This window comes from Nannospalax galili, unplaced genomic scaffold, assembly GCF_000622305.1.
Source record: "Nannospalax galili isolate Female #2095 unplaced genomic scaffold, S.galili_v1.0 scaffold14, whole genome shotgun sequence".
NCBI lineage: Eukaryota > Metazoa > Chordata > Mammalia > Rodentia > Spalacidae > Nannospalax > Nannospalax galili.
The window spans coordinates 2,074,611-2,088,422 of record NW_008336953.1 but is presented as its reverse complement, the minus strand read 5'-3'; the positions used below and the strand labels follow the sequence as shown (position 1 = coordinate 2,088,422).

The window sequence follows — 13,812 nt, the reverse complement described above, 5'->3', positions numbered from 1 at the left end:
TCGGAATAAGAGATTTAGTAGAAGAGTTATTAACTCCATAGACAGACAGATGGCAGCAACATGGTGGGGCTCTGAGGCGTGTTCAGGCCCATGTGGTAGAGCTGGGGTCACTCCTTACAGGTCTCAGAAGAATGGGGGTAGGTAGTAGATTGAAAAGTTTCTTTTTCTAGTGGGAAGTTAATCGTTGCTAGGGGTAGCTAGGGAGTGGTGAGACAGGTGATTAATGAACAACTCTTCTCATAGGACAGAGGAGACAGGAATTTAGAGAAACAATTGGGTTCTGGAAACCGAATTACCTTAGTTTCTGGAATTGCCACCGTTTAACCAAAACAGAGAAGCTTTACAAAATGGCATGGCCTTCGCAGCTATATACTCATAATGGTTATCTGGGAATGTTAATGTAAATAATGATTATTTTAGGGTGTTGAGATGTAAAATTAAGGGTGGAGAGATGGCTCAGTAGGCAAAGCCACCTGCTGCTGAGCCTGTCGACCTGAATTTGACCCCTGGGAACCATGTGCACACCCACCCCCAAACTGAATAGATAAATAACAGAAACACAAAGTAGTGAAGAATATTTTTTTTTTCTAGAAGCCAAAAGTCATGGTTTTGCATTAGGTTAGCCAGTAAAAGAAATGTCAAATAGTATGTAAAAGTTAGTAGGAGGAAAATGGGGGAGTTACATTTCAAATAACACAAAAAGAATGATTTTAGAACTTTTAAAAAAATTTATTATTATTTTATTTGTATGCATGTGCTGCCTGCATGTAGGTAAGTGCACCCATGTCATGCAATGCCCACGGAGGACAGAAGAGGTTGTTGGATTCCCTGGAACTGGAGTTATGGACAGTTGTTATGCCATGTGGGTGCTGGGATTCAAACCCGGGTTTTCTGCAAGGTCAGTGTTCTTTACCGCTGAGCCATCTCTCTAGTCCTGATTTTAGAACTTTTTACTAACGAATCATTCATAACCTCAGTTTGTAAAATGCTTGAACAGCAATTATCCTGGGGTGTCCAAATGCCTACTACCACATGATTGGATTCTTTTTTTGTTGTTCTGATTTAGAGTTATGTTTATAAAAGAGCAAATTCACAGATTTAGACAAAAAGTATCAGTCTCAGTATTTTACTTGAAATAATTCTATGGCAAAAGTTTTGAGGATAAACATTATTCAGAGTCAGAGAGTCAGTGAAATGTAACAAACTTGCACTGGAGCCCACTTGTGAGTTGTACAGTTGGAAGCAGAATATTTGAGTCATTTAAAATTTTGAAAAACAATCACATGCCTCACCCATCACTACGTGTGCCTCCCACGCTCCGCCTCCCTGTCCTCTTCAATGCAGGGATCATTCTTCTCTCAATGCCATCCTTTCCTTCCTCTCCTCACTTGAACCCTCACCTGTGTGTGTCCATGAAGGACTTAACTTCGATGGTAAATTCAGGGTCATTTCACAGGAGCATTTGGGACCCTAGTCAGCCCATCCATTTCCTGAAATCCTCCAAAATCTCCACCCTGGGGTCCCACCCAAAGACTTGGAATCCTGTTGAAGAATGAGCTGCCTCTCTGTCATTGTGTGAAATTCCACAGTGCAAGAAGAAGTCAGGGTGGAGTTGACTCCAGATGGTTAAGAAGCCCTGGCTCCCTTACAGCCAACAGCAACCTTACCTACGAACTGAGGCATTCATCCAAACTATAGAATGAGGCACTACGGGAAAGAGGGCAAAGGACTGGCCTCCTGGAGGTGGTCAGGGTTTGCTTGGTTTGAAGTTCAGGGCCACGCTGTTGATGCAAAACCTTTGGCTGGTGGGCCCAGGTCCATCAGGAAACACATGGCCAAGGTGAGCTTCACACTGTGGGGGAAAGAAGCCTTTATCACTCTCGGTAGAAACAGAACCCTTCACAAAACTAGACACAGCCCCATGTGCCCACTGGCTCCAGAACGTGGCATCTGTAGGAAGTGCAGTCTTTCATAGAACTTGGTTAAAAATGGACAAATGGATGCACACACAGAGCAGCAGAAGTGGGTGGCCCTGTTTACCAGTGAAAATACGGGAATATTATTAAACTTGGGCTTTGGCGTAGTTACCTATCAGATGGACACAGTGATCGTTACATAACAGCCATTGTGATGAAGCAAGGCATGAAAGGGTTAACAGAGCTCCTAGGTGAGCACTCAATAACCACTGTTCTTTGCTGAAGGCCAAATTCAGCTCTATTCTTTGCCATTTCTGTCTTATAAGTTGTCTTGGGATGACAAGAGGGCTCAGGGGATAATAATGCTTGCTGCACAAGCCTGCTGATATGAGTTCAAATGCCAGAACCCATGGTGGGAGAACAGAAAGGGCTCCTGAAACTTTTCCTCCATGTGCACACTGTGGCACGTGTCCACACACACATACACACACACACATATCACACACACACAGTAATAAATAAAAAACACAAGTTTTGTGTATGGATCTAAGCCATTCCCTCTTCCCAGGCTCACAGAAGAGGATGTGTCTGCCTTTTGGTGGCATGCTGCAAAGCAGGAAGGAGGTGGGGAGGTGCTACCTACATCCTCAGTGCCCAGCGGGATGGCAGAGAGGGATACCTCTGGGTATGAGTAGAGGCAGCCCAGGGCATTCTGATGACAAAGTACACCATGGAAGAAGAAAAGAGGTGCCACACACAGCTCCTCTCCTCCCAGAGAAAACTAAGCAAAGTGATAGATACCTGCTTACAGACCACCTCTGTGCGAACAGATCCTGAGGAAGTGTCCGGGCGTCTCAGGATTCCTGCGTGACTTTCATCTGAGCCTGATGTACCGTGAGCCTCTGTAAATGAAGGCCAGCCAGTGCCCGAACAATACTTCTTCTCAGAACTGTGGAAGACAGTCCCCACCCCACAGAGGTTCAACACACTGCTGTGAACACTGGAGTCCCATCTCCTGGTTCTGAGCAGGGCCTGACTCCCATATCCCTCTCCAGAGCCCAAGCTGAGTTTCCTGAATGGCCACTTCCAGGGAAATGTTTCTGCTGTTCCTTCATGTGTTCCAAAGGCAGAAAAAGGAGCTACCAAAAGAAAGAACAGTGGTTGGTGTGGTCCACACGGCTCTTTAAGATCTCATGACACAGAAGTTTGTAGCTACGGGAACTTCTATTATCTGAACATGGGAGCTGCCTGGCATGGAGAATCAAAAAAGCTGTTCCTGCCATGTCTTACTGGTGTGAAGGCAGACACTTAGCCTCCTGAGGACCTGCAAAATGGGACAGTAATATCTAGTTTGCAGGGATATTTTGAGGATTTGAGGGGATGCTCTGTGGAGCTAAGTGGAGAGCTTAGCACAATGCTAGGCAGACAGCAGGTGCTCCTGAACACTGGCTACAGTTGTCGCTATTAATCCATACGCCTGGCATTCTGGCCAATTACAGGATGAAGCTTGGTGCTTCAGGTGATCTCCCAGGGACAAATGATGTCGATGGCCATAGCAGGTTGGAGGGGCTGGAAGGGGGAACAGAGGGCCATAGGAAGCCTGCTCACAAAAGACCTCACCCTCTGGACAGAGTTGGGGCTCAGGAGCAGAGCACTTGCCTGGCACACACAGGATCTTGGGTTTGATCTCCAGCACCATAAAAATAAGACTAAAAGATTTCATTCTCTAAGAACTCAGACAGGAAGGCTTCTATCAACAGCACTAGGAAAGCACTCTTGAATACACACACACACACACACACACACACACACACACACACACACGGCAGAGAGATGAGTCTCTCTAGCTGTGAAAGTAACAGTTCAAAGTTAAACCCTGCCAGAACCCACACAAAGTAATGAATGGTGAATGATACAATTCTTAGACTCTGAGCTGAGCACGAAGCTCAGCTGAACACACATCAGAAAGAGGGCGATGTGATAAGAGCTTCAAACGCATTGGTCTCAGGACCCCTCCATGCCCCCCAAATTATTGGAGGTTCCTTAGAGCATCAGTTTATATGAGTTACAAATGTCAGTGTTCAACAGGTTAGAAATTATAACTGAGAATTTAAAATATGTATGTATTAAATTATTTTTTAAATAACTTTTTCTTGAGTTTTACTATGTAGCAGCCCAGGGTGGCCTTGAACTCATGATCTTTCTGCCTCAGTCTCGCAGATGCTGGGATCTTGAACAAGCATCACCATGCCTGCTTTATGTTAATTAAAAATATCAAACTCACTACATTTTGAGTGAACATCTTTATGACAATTATATTTTCTAAAATGAACCTGGAACTTCCTGAGAAGGGTGGCATTATTTTATAATTTTGCAAATATTTCTATTGTCTGACTCAAAAAAGCATAAACAGATCCTGTCTGCGCTCCTACATTCACTCTGCCCCAAGGCTGTTTGATTAAACTATAGAAAGAGGAGGGACTAGGTATGGTAGGGTATAGACCAAGTGTGCAGAAAGTCCAGGGGTCCAACCCCCAGCATCTGGTCCCCCCTGGAAATATCTTAGGAAGCCCCAGGGGCTCTTTTTGAAAACCTCTGAAGTAATAGTATAACTTGGAGCTCTTGGTGTGAAGACACACTCTGTGCCCTTGAGGAGTTGTGTAATTCTTTGGTACTACCAAGTCATGGTCTACAGAGTAACAATGATGTCGTCTCCTCGCACAGATGCTAAGGAGAATGGCTGAGGTGTTGTTGGGATATGATGTGTTTAGGATAGTGCCTGATACACAGTACACACTGACACTCTTTTAAAACTTTGCTATTATTGTCACCAGAGATACAATATTTGAGCAACCCTAGGTCCAACTAAAAGTGACTGCATGTTTGGATTGGATTCCCTGTGAAGAGATGCACCTGAGACTTGGGTTGTAGCTCAGTGGTTAGAGCACCTGCCTCTCATGCCTAAGGTGGAGTTTGAGTCCTAGCAATGGAGAGAGCGAGAGTGAGAACAAATTCACCTAGCTACTTTGTCCTGGGGTGGGGGGGATATCCTAAGCACCTCTTAGACAGAGCCTCCCCACCCTCTATATTATATACACCACTAATCATTAAAGGAATTTTGACAAAGAATTATGAATGCAATAAAGCTTTTTTAATGGATGAATGAATCCAAGACTAATAAAAGTCATTAGATGGCTTTAATGAGAAATAATAAATCTTTACTGATGCAATTGGCAGAAACTTGGAGATTTTACCAAGTAATATAAGAAGCCCGATATACATCATTTAAGACTGACAGTCTGAGTATTAAGGCCACTAGAAATTCCAAGATACATATTTAATTACTTAGCAGGGTAAATGGTTCACTCCTCACAAACAGAAGCCATCCTGCATCATATATTCTAAGAGGCTTTTACTTTTTTTTTTTTTAACGTTTATTTGGTGTTTTTTCCTTCATTTCTGAATATCTCACAACCCCCAGGGAACAGAAGCAGCACAGAGTGATAAGTGGCAATTCTAACCTTCTAAGCACTTCTGTTCATTTCAGAACAGAGACACACAAGGTTTTAAACAGTGGTACTTTGTTGCCTGGAACAGGCAGGACATCGGGGTGCTACATAAAAACTGAAGATTTTTTTCTTTAAATAAGGTCTTGCTATGTAGCCCAGTTTGGCTTCAAACACAAGATCCCCTTGCATCACCTTCCTGATTGTTGGGATCACGGTTGTGCACCACTGTGCCTGGCAACAGTGCGTTTTAATAAACCCTTCTATAAGCAGCTTATGTAGGGACAAGGGAAGCCAAGAGGGCAGAGTGGAGCGGTGTCACCGGATTCGAAGGTTAGCAAGTGTGATAACTAATCTTTGCCAACTTGACACAGCTTGAGAGAGAACCTCAACTGAGGATTTCCTCCATCATTTTGGCCTATAGCCCTGTCTTTGGGGCATTTTCTTGATTGCTACCCGATTAGGAGGACCCAGTCCACTGTGGGCCACACTATCTTTAGGCAGGTGGGCCTAGGCTATATAATGCTCTTGCAGAGAACCCGGGTTTGGTTCCTAGCAACCATATGGAGGGTAGCATAAATCCGGTTTCAACTCCAGTTCCAGGGGAATCTGATATCCTCTTCTGGCCTCTGCAGGCATTGCACACACATGGTGCACTCATATCCATGCACATGGTGCACCTGTATCCGTGTAGGCTCAACACTCATACACATAAAAAAATAAAAACATTTTTAGGAAAGGAATGGTAGCCAAATGTGAGTCTTGGAACAAGCCAGTAAGCAGCATTCCTCCATAGTCTCTGCCTCAGTTCCTGCTCAGCTCTTGTCCTTCCCCAACTTTGTGGTCATGTTGTTTATCACAGCAACAGAAAGCAAACAAGAACAGCAAGAGGATCCTGTATCCACAGATGATCAGCAACATGCTGCAAAGCCTTTTGGCCTGCAACCCTTGACTCAGGTTCTCAGTTTAGTGGAGACAGCAGCTCCCCAAGAATGGGCATCATTCATTCCAACATGGCAGGGCCATCAGGGGGACTGTAAGATATAGCTGTGAACCAGGCTCTGGAAAGGGAACTTGTGGGTAAAACTGGCCGAGCATATCCCTATAGTCTGGTAACATCTGGCTAGGGACCCCTGGCTGGAATGTGGAAGGCTGGCACCAGAAAGTGAAAGCATCAAATTAGACAGAACCAAGCAAGTGGCTTACCCGGGTCATAAGGCATAGCATAGTGTTTTAGCTGGTAGCTATGGAACTCTGGGTAAGTTGTTTAATCTTGCCAAGTGTCAGTTTCCTCATGTGATATGAGCTCCCTCCCACAACACACACACACACACACACACACACACACACACACACACACACACACACTGAGAGCTTGGAGAGAGGTCTGCTGAAGCTGTGGGTGTGGGGCCCTTCAGTGTTGACCCGCTTCTGTCTCCGAGGAAAGGCACACTATAGGGTTTCTGTGGAATGTGAACTCAGAACTAGCATTTGCCAAGTGTGTGACCCCTGGGGTTTGACATGGTTTCAATAAGGTTGAAATTAGTTTACCATTGTGGCAGTGCTGAGAGATGAAGCCTTTAAGAGGTTATCAGGTCCTTGGGAGGGAATAATGATTTCACAAGAGAGCTGGTTGATAACAGGGCCACCCTTGTGTCTTGTTTATTTCTGCATTTGATTGTCCTCTGTTTCAAAATAGCACAGGGCCTTCACCAGAACCCAAGAGGATGTGGCACTATGCTCTTGACCCTCCTAACCTCCTGAGGCCTTAAGAGCACTCATGTCTGGTGATTCTCAACTGCCTGTAATTCCAGCTCCAAGAGGACCTGATACCCTCTTCTGGCCTCCACAGGCACTGTTAAACACACACACACACACGCGCGTGCACACACACACACACACACACACACAATTTAAAAAACCTGTTTTGTAAAAGGTAAATGCTCATCAAAAAATTGTGGTTTCTTGTGTCACATGTCCACAGGGGCTTCATAACAATAAGGTCTTCAGTTAACATGAATATTGTCAGAGCAGGGAAGATGCTACAAATTGATGAGTCAAGAAGCACTTACTGAGTAGTTCTCTGTCAGTCCCCTAGGTGACTGCTAACAAATTACCATGAACTCCTTGGAACACTCTCATTGTTATGGAGGCCAGATGTCCAAGACCAAAGTGCGAATAGGGCCATGCTCCCAAGAAAGCCCCACAGAGCACTCTATACATCCTCCTGGCTCCCAGAAGTGGTGGCAGACCTTGGCACACTTCCCGTCTTTGCCTCCATTTCTCATGGCAGTCTCCTCTCTCGGGCCTGCTTTCTATTCCTCGCTTTTGCTTCCTGACCATAACAACCAGCAACAAGTCCAACCAATCAGCACAGAAGCCTCTAAAATGAAGCCCAAATAAACCCTTCCTACTTATAAGTTGATTAGTTCACGTCCTTATTACAGTAACAGAAAGTAAATGCAGATACGTTCTTATGTGCTTCACTCTTAGCTCCACCAGCAACAAGAAAATAGAACAAAAATCCAAAAGTTCTTTAAAAACATGAAAATGGAGACTTTGCACCAAAAACTAAGTGATTAAAAAACAACTCAAGAGCTGGAGAGACGGCTCAGTGACTAAGAGAATTGGCTGCTCTTGCAGAGGGCCCAGGTTCTGTTTCCAGCACCCACATGGTGGCCAACAACTGTCTGTAACTCCAGATCCCACGGCCTTTGCAGGCATTGCAAGCACATGGTGCACTTACATACATGCAGGTAAAACACTCAGACACACTGGTAACTAAATAGTACCTTACACTTTTATAGCATGGTCCTTCAGCTAACAGCAAAGTGGCCCACCTGAAGTCTAACTTCTCATCTACAGAACCAAGTCAAGGAATAACCAATGTCTTTGAAACCTGAGCCTCACATTTTACCGTGTTAGCTGTGAAATATGTATTTGGCCTTTCTCCCATTGCCTGGCATAGACAACTCCTAAAGTTCTTTCAGTCTTCCAAATGACAGTATCCTTTTGCAAGCTAGTATGTTGATTGATGACTAGCAACCCAGAGGTAGATGCAGGGTGGGTACTGGTCATCAAAATAGGATTAGAGTGTTGGGGCTTTCAGCCTCACCTCCAACATGCAGGGAAGGGAGTTGCTCATTTATGACCAACGACTTGGAATGAAGCCTCCATAAAAACCCTGAAGTGCAAGGTCTGACGAGTTTCTGGATAACTAAACTCATGAAATCTTCTTGAGACTGTGCCCAGAGAGGGCACAGAAGCTGTCACCTTTCTCACACATGCTGTAGTTACCTCTTTATCTATATCTTTTGTAATATCCTTTCCAATAAACTGGTAAATGTAAGTGCTTCTCTGAGTTCTTTGAACTGCTCAACAACAACAACAACAAAATCAAGGGATCCCTAAAAGGCTTTGGGAAGCCGAATGAAAGCTGACTGGTCAGAATCACAGGTTACAATCTGGAGAGTACCATCAGCATTGGAAGTGAGGGATAGGGCTTGGGGACTGAGTCATCTACCAATGCGACCTGATGCTGCAGGTAGATAGGGTCAGTATTGAACTGGACTGGAGCATCCCTAGCTTGCCTCTGCAACAGAACTGATTGCTTGCTGGTAGAGAGACTCTTGAAGTTGGAGCCAGAGAGATGCCTCTGTGGTTGAGAGTACATACTGCTCTTGTAAAGGATGTGAGTTTCAGTTCCCAGCAACCAGGTTGGGCAGCTCACAACTGCCTCCAACTCCAGCTCTTGGGGATCTGATATCTCTGGTCTCCACAGACACCTGCACACAGACACAGACAGACAGACAGACAGACAGACAGACACACACACACACACACACACACACACACACACAATCAATAAATCACCAGGTGTGGTGGCACTTGCCTTTAATCCTAGCACTTGGGAGGTGGAGGCAGGCATTCTCTGTGAGATTGAGGCCAGCCTGGCCTACATAGCGAGTTCCAGGCCAGCTGGGGCTACAGAGAGACCCTCTCTAAAAACTAAAACAAAAACCAAAAATCAAACAAACAAAAACCTCTTGAGGTCACAGAAGTCTGTGTTGATGGTTGTGACATGGCAGGGTGGAATGGTTTGTTTTTCTAACACCATTTTATAAAAACCAATTAACTTCATTCTGGTCTTTCCTTACTCTCCTGGGCTGGTAGCTGGCTCTTCCAGAGAGCGCCTTACCAGCACCCATGTGTCTGGCTGCTGAGCATGAAGGAAAATCAGTCCTAATTGTGCCTGTCCTTGCAGTCAGTGTCTGGTTTCCCTAATGCAACCCACATTAGCAGCCAGCTGGCCAAAAAGCCCAGCCACTGAAAGCCCAAAGGACAGGGGAAAGCTCTGCCTAATGGAAGATTCGCAGAGCTGGCTTGATTTATATTTTATTCTAAACCAATTTAAGATTGATGCAAAAGAAAGCAAAACATCTTTGAAGTTCTGAAAAACAAGACTTCAAAGATGTTTCCTTTCTTCTCCATCTAATCTACTTTTTAAAAAGACTATTTCCTGCATATCTAAACAAAAAAGCCTTTGTTGAAAGATTTTAGATGCTGATTGACTTAAAAGAGGCTTTGAAATCAAGGGACAATTAAATTTACTTTTAGCTACATAGAAGAGGGCACAGTATTCTCTCTGTCAAGTGCTGTGGGGAAGCGAGCCTCATAAAATCCTATGTTTCCTAAATTAAATTATAAACCCATTTTCCCTGGGAGGGGTACAGTTTTAATCATATGGCAAAGCAAATACTATTAGGGTTTAGATTTCTTTAAATACTTTCCCTCTAAGAAATTCTAATGGCTTTATCATGAGTATCCAGCAGAGTTTCTATTGCTCTTTCTTAGATACATAAAGGAAGAAAATAAGCCAGGAAATCTTGTCAACTTCTCTAAATGCCAAAAAAAATTTCAAGACAAATAGGCCTCTTCTTCGAATAGTTCTCAGAACAGCAGCAATAGCAAATGACAAATGCAATTAATGACCGCTTGGGGGCCTGGGGGTGCGTCTTAATGGTAGAGTAGTGTGTGCTGAGCATACATGAGGTCTTGAGTTCAATCTTCAGCACCAGAAAATGAAAGATAAAAAAGAGTACTTATTTATCTAAGACCTCCGATGAGAAGGAGCTATTTGAATAGAAAGTCTTGTTCTAATCTTCGCAATCTTCATCTTACCTGAAGAGTGGACTGTCACAGCACACACAATGATACATTCCTGTCTCCTTGTTGTTCAGGTAGATTCCACTGAAAGGCTGAAAGTAACGGAAGATAGATCATATGCAGGTCTCCCATTATTACCAGCAAGAGGCAACACAGCAAGTTTAAATCCGAGAGAGGTGCTGGCTCGGTGGTAAAGTGCTTGCCTGCCAAGGGCAGAGCTATAGGTTCAATTCCCCGCAAGAGAGAAAAGAGACAAACAATGCAACACCACTGTGTTTACTTCCCAGATCAAGGAATTATACTAATTTGACAAAGCACTAGGATCACCAGAGAAAAATTATAATCACCCAAGGAAGGAGGCTGCAAGCTTCCTTACAGCCTGGCCTTTATTGTGACAAATATTCAAATTGTGACATTAATAATCCTTTGTATTTATGTAGCACCTTTCATCCAAGAACATCAAAGTCTGTGAAAAAGCAAGAAGCACCAGTCTGATCCTTTGCCATGCTAGAAGAGTTCCTTTTCCCATTTCAAAAGAGTTAAAATAACAGGAATCTAAATATTGTCTAAGACACTTTGAAATCTCTAATTAAAGATAGAACATAAAGGGCTAGGGGTACAGCTCAGTGGAAAAGCACTTCCCTGGCCTGCACAGACCCCGAATTTGATCCCTAGTAGGAGAGAAAGAGGGAAAGGAAAACAGAGAGAAAATATAAATTCATCAAAAGCATTGTTTTGTGAAGTTGGTGCTGTGCCTTTAACACACATCACTTGGTACTGAGGATTCCACATTAGTCAATCAATGGTGAATGATGAGTCTGGCAGGATTTCAATTGCTGAGGAGATGCAAGGAGACTTAAAGCAATGAATGAGTGGAATATATAACATTTTTCAAACTAGTTCTCGCTTTTCTTTTTTTTGAAACAAGGTCTTATCATGTAACTCTGGCTGAACCTCAAACTGAAGTTGGGGCTGTGCCTTTAACACACATCACTTGGTACTGAGGATTCCACATTAGTCAATCAATGGTGAATGATGAGTCTGGCAGGATTTCAATTGCTGAGGAGATGCAAGGAGACTTAAAGCAATGAATGAGTGGAATATATAACATTTTTCAAACTAGTTCTCGCTTTTCTTTTTTTTTGAAACAAGGTCTTATCATGTAACTCTGGCTGAACCTCAAACTCACAGAGATAGGCCTGCCTCTACTTACCAGGTACTTGGATTAAAGGTATGCACCACCACACCTGGCCCTCACTTTGAAAGAAGAAGCAATTATTGGAGCTGGAAAGATGGCTCAGCAGTTAAGGGCACTTACTGATCTTGCAGAGGACCCTGGTTTGGTTCCCAGCACCCACATTGGGCATAACTGCTTCACAGCTGCCTGTAAATCCAGTTCTGGGGGATATGATGTACCTTTTGGCTCCCATGGGTACCCGCATACCCACGACGCACATAAACTCAAGAAGGTATGTATACATAAGTAAAATAAACAAATACCTTTTTAAAAACGGTTTTTGTCTAACTCCTTTGTCATCTTCTCTGTTTAAAAAAGTTAAAAGAAAACAAGCTAGCTGCAAAGAGCCATGCCACGGCGGCAGGCATTACCCACTGCACAGGCTGGGAAGATGAAGAGCCAAAGGCCCACAGAGCAGCAGAGCTGTCAGGAAATAAGCAGGACCTTCTGCTGTCTCCAGATTTCCCAACTCAACAAATTCACTGGTCACACCTCCAAACTCCCTACAGTAGTAACCTTATATTTTCTTTTCTTTTCTTTTTAAAATAATTTATTGAGAATGTCATACATGGATATGAGCATATAAGGTGTTTTGATCAAATCCATGCCTACTCCCTTCCCTCCAACTCCTCCCATATCTTCCCATCACTTTTTTCTGATAACTTCATTTACTCCTTCTTCTCCTTCTCCTTCTCCTTCCTCTTCCTCCTCCTCCTTTTCCTCCTTCTTCTAAAATGGGGCTTTTAGTTAGTCTAACATTCCCCCTCTGAAGAGGTAGCCCTAAAATCTTTTAAGGATTGGATAACAGCTCTCAAATACTTTAGACGTTTTTGGCCTTTGGAACAGAGTATGTTGCTAAGAGGCCCAAAGACATTTTGACTTTTAGCCAAGAAGCTAGATACTTTTCTTTGGGGTCTTTTTACCCTAACTGCCTAGCCAATTCCAACCTTCTGTTCTTATCATACCATCCTCCGAAGAGGTTACCCAGCTCATGGATAGGAAATCAGGATGCAGACCTCTCTGGCTTCTTCCATGCTGAACAGGGACTCAGGATGAGGCAATTGGGGTACCCCCTTCAGTGGGTCTATCTAAAAGACTCCCAAATTGCATAACTCTTATCTGTAGGGGGAAAAGAAAGTCTTTGACTGGTGAATAGAAGTAAAGGCAAGGTAGTTAGCATTACAAGTTCTAGACAGGGAACTAGAAAAAAGTCAGAACAGGGAAAATTTCAAATGTTCATATGAGAGTCCACTGGCATTTCTTGATGAGAGCTCCCAAAAGCATCCCTCTATTGGGTTCCTCCTCTTTTTTTTTTTTTTTTTTTTTTGCCAAAAATGGACTCGAAAGGGGTGGATTTAGGGTTTGCTTTTAGGCATTTTTTTAGCTGTTGGGGGGGTTAGAATCAGTGTCAGTTCCCTCTCAAAGGCTTCTAGATAGGGGGAAGAAACAAATTTTGCCATCATTTTAGAAAAATAGCGGGTTGTCTCCCTCAGTTACAGATGGGCACTACAGTATTGAAGACCAAGATCTGAAGTCTTACATCTGAGCAGCACTTTCTGGTTAGGAACAAAATTATCAATGAGAAATAGTTGTCTAAATAACTTTTTATATGGACTTAAGCAAGTGTAATCCCTTGAACTCTTAAAGAAATATACTGATCACTTTACTCTTTGGTTATACTTTCCTTTTGGGTGTTTAAGACCATACAGTTGGCCCAAATAAATCAATTTATATTTATACTTAAGGTTGCTTTAGGATCTGTTCCTCAGGGCTCACGTGGGTGTGGGAGGAGCCCCTGGATCCTTTCTTTTACCAGTTCCATCTATGTGAAGATAAGTCAAAGCCTACTTGACCATGCCTGGCTTCCCTTGGAAACACGGAGTCAACCCTCCTCTTGTAGACTGGACACTGGTTCAAGTCCATCTCGTGGGGTTTCCATGGCCTCCCTGAACAAGAGGACAGATGACTTACCACAGTTACAGGACAT

At 43.6% G+C, this 13,812-nt stretch overlaps 1 protein-coding gene across 1 annotated transcript in view; it reads right to left on the bottom strand.

Annotated features, from left to right (window-relative positions):
* Positions 1-1,110: 1,110 nt before the first annotated feature.
* Positions 1,111-13,812, bottom strand: part of Msrb2 (methionine sulfoxide reductase B2) — a 25,271-nt gene continuing 12,569 nt past the window's right edge. Inside the window, exons 3-5 of the mRNA XM_008831723.3 lie at positions 10,604-10,680; positions 2,718-2,865; positions 1,111-1,852 (exon numbers count right to left, since the gene is read on the bottom strand). Coding sequence (XP_008829945.1) covers positions 1,748-1,852; positions 2,718-2,865; positions 10,604-10,680 — 330 coding nt within the window. The 3' untranslated portion in view covers positions 1,111-1,747. The remainder of the gene's footprint in view (positions 1,853-2,717; positions 2,866-10,603; positions 10,681-13,812) is intronic.